Consider the following 3115-nt stretch of genomic DNA (forward strand, 5'->3'; position numbering starts at 1 on the left):
TCATATGTCTTGGTGATGATGTTTCAACCCTGTATTGCCGTGCCTCCGTTTTCTGGTTGCCGCTTGCTCTTCCTCTCTTCTCCGTCCTACTCTCTCCGTCCACATATATTTGTCACTACGGTATTCGTATGGCTCAAACTTTCTGAAATTTAACTGGATTTATAAAATATATTAGCAACATTTATATCTTCGAAAAATTTTACTATAAAAGTAGATTCAAAGATCTATCTAACGATACTAATTATGTACTATAAACATTCTATTTTCTTATATAAGGGGGTGTTTGGTTTATAGGGACTAATTTTTAGTCCCTACATTTTATTCCATTTTAGTTGCAAAATTGCTAAATATAGAAACTAAAACTCTATTCTAATTTCTAAATTTGGCAATTTATAGTCTAAAATGGAATAAAATGATGGGACTAAACATTAGTCCCTACAAACCAAACACCCCCTAAATGTGGTCAAAGTTAAAAATGTTTGACTCCTCGAAAAATAAGAACGGCCAACATTTATGGACGAAAGAAGTACGCGCCTATATATATGCTCATCGATCGCTGCCCCAGTTCCGACCCTGACTCCAACCTAGACCCTCATAGTCAGTCGGTGGTACGAGAAATAAATGAGGTCCATCTCAAACGGGATGAGACGGTTTAAATTGGAGCTCGAACTGTAGACTGTGACTGGCGTTAAACCGTATAACTTCAGTGTTATAGATCACGACATCTCTCCACATGGTTATACCCGTGTTAATGGATTGTTTGGTTGTTGCATGGAGATTGGAGGGTATTGAGTGGCATATAATTCCTTGTAAGTCAAAATAAGTAGTAAAGGATTATACCACCTTCAATCCCCTCCTATCTCTATGCAACCAAACAAGTGCTAATGGTCTCATCAAATATGTGAACGTAAACTTTTTTGGGGAAAAAGAATCTAATATAAAAGTCGGCACGGCTGCGGCATGAGTAAACTCTTGTGACTGGGGTGGGGTATTGATACTCATTGCCTGCCTGCCCGGGCTCGGCTCATTGAACGCTAGCTGCTGCTTTGGGCGCTCGCTTTTCCTCGAGGGCTTTCTGAAAAGTTCGGGTACGTGTGCCCCCACATTCTCTTCGGACAGGCCTTTCGGCTATGTATAGAGGAGGAACCCCTGTGCTCCGCTGCCCAATTCCAACCCCAGCTTTGACTGCCCTCGCTTGGTGCTCAGTTCTTTCCTCTGCTCCTCCGCCTCTTCTCGCACCTCGGCACCTTCTTCGGCAACTGCGAGCGAGATGGAGGTGAGCCGAGAATGCGTGTCTTTGTTGGGCTTCTTCTCTTGTTTTTTTGCAACAGCGAAACTAAACTATACGCCATGTCCTTGCTAACAGAGAAACAAGCCATGACAGTTGGAACATGCTCGTTTTACATATACATAGTAGACTAGTTATCTTACCTACTGTGAATCTGAAATATATAGTATTGCCGTAACAGTGTTTGTTTTCTTTTCAAACAAGCACGTACGTGTCCTACATTCACATACAGTTTTTTTTTTCTTTTGCTTCCAAACTTCCAGAGAAGAAGATTACACGAAACTGTATTGCATTCTTCAGTCGTACTGTTCAGTCGCCCACCACCAGTGGAGTAAAAAAAAAGTTTCGTTTCGTTTTCTGCCAGGCGCAAGACGACTGCAAGTGGCGGCAGATCCCGGCGTTCGGCGACTGGAACGTGTGGGACGGCGACATGCCCGTCACCCAGTACTTCCAGGCAGGGGCCTTCTTCTTCGCGGCGCCGGCGGAGAAGGGCGACGCGGATCTCTTCAAGGTGCCCCAGTTGCCTGCCAAGCCCTACGGCTACAAGAAGGTGAAAGAGCACTGCATCCATTTCTTTCATCAACTCCCCAGCACTGTTTCATACTCCGTGCCGTGCAGTCTGCACTAGTTAACAAAGGTGGTACTGACAATTCTGTGTCCGATGCCTGTCCTGTGCAGTGCGTTGTTCGAGTGAAGGGGGAGAAAGAAACCGCTGTGCCGCCGGCGGCGAGGAAGGGACGCAGGAGGCGCTGCGTGAGCGAGCAGCACAAGTGGAAGCCCAAGGGAGCTGTGGACGAGGACCTGTACAAGATCTCCCCGCAGCTTCTCTGCAAGGTGAAGAAGGCAAGTGCCCTGTAATCAAATCCTCCCTAGCTAGTTTGCTCTCAGATCAGTGCGTCTCTCGCTGCATGCACCCAACGTGTAGCTAAGTGGGGTTTTACCTTTTGTCTAGTTCTCGTCATGTGACTGTCCTTTATCTAGCCTAAGCTGACCCCTTTGCAAGTAGCTTTTGTTTGGATAGCATTAGATAGAACATCTACATTTGCCAAAGATGTGACCTTTTTTTCAAAAAGAAAGAAGCTTAAGCGCTTCATTTTTTTCACAGCATTTGGACGGCCTTTTGTCAAAGGCCATGAGCGATAAAGCTGGACTGTAAATTCAAGCGAGATTTTAGGCGAGGATTTTATTCTCATGACCTGTTCTTCGTTCTGCAGAAGAAGCTGCTGAGGAATTTGCTTGGAGGGTGCCTCGGCTTGGGCTGCATCGCCTGATAGTGAGAGATGCAGAGCTTAATAAGTTTCTTGAAAGTTCGCTTGCTTGGTGCTCTGGAGAGAGTTGTATAGTTGTCTACGCTAATATGAGATTAATGGAAACTTACTACTGCTTCTGCACTCGTTTGAATGTAACACTAGCTTGCATTCCATCTTTCCTACGGTTGCTTCAGTGCCTGACTAAGGGCTGTTTGATTCTGAAAATGTATAAATTCAGCCTTATTGTCTTTCACAGGTACGAATTGGACCTTCATTAACTAATGTGTTCAGCAAGACTTGTTAGCCCAAGTTGAATGGTTCAGGCAAGCTTGTCTGTAACCAAGGGCACCCCTGTCTGTAAACCCCTATTCAAGCTAGTCATCAATGTACGACAACTTTCCTGGTCCTGCATCCCATGTTCCCGTTTATCTTTTCTCTTCTCTCTCCTTATCTCTCACGCTTTACTAGGATAGTGTCACTGGGCATTAATAATATGTGGAGCTAGTTCAAACTTGCCACAACCTTTCGTTTCTCTCATCCCCTCCTTCCTTTGTGAGCCCCGGAGGAGAACGTGAGA

General features: G+C 45.1%; 1 protein-coding gene across 4 annotated transcripts; it reads left to right on the forward strand.

The window, feature by feature from the left end:
• Positions 1-971: 971 nt before the first annotated feature.
• On the forward strand, positions 972-2816 carry LOC100191186 (uncharacterized). Of its 4 annotated transcripts, none has more exons than XM_008673779.4 (4): positions 972-1276; positions 1653-1838; positions 1967-2131; positions 2394-2816. In XM_008673779.4, the coding sequence occupies exons 1-4, from the start codon at positions 1271-1273 to the stop codon at positions 2442-2444; spliced, it is 408 nt and encodes a 135-aa protein (XP_008672001.1). In that variant the 5' UTR covers positions 972-1270; the 3' UTR covers positions 2445-2816. The 4 variants fall into 4 exon arrangements, with proteins under 4 accessions (XP_008672001.1, XP_008672002.1, XP_008672003.1 ...); XM_008673780.4 differs by having other exon boundaries at positions 1967-2122; positions 2503-2816; XM_008673781.3 differs by having other exon boundaries at positions 1967-2122; positions 2394-2482.
• Positions 2817-3115: the final 299 nt, after the last annotated feature.

The sequence above is a fragment of the Zea mays genome, chromosome 3 (genome assembly GCF_902167145.1).
Source record: "Zea mays cultivar B73 chromosome 3, Zm-B73-REFERENCE-NAM-5.0, whole genome shotgun sequence".
NCBI classification, from domain to species: Eukaryota; Viridiplantae; Streptophyta; class Magnoliopsida; order Poales; family Poaceae; genus Zea; species Zea mays.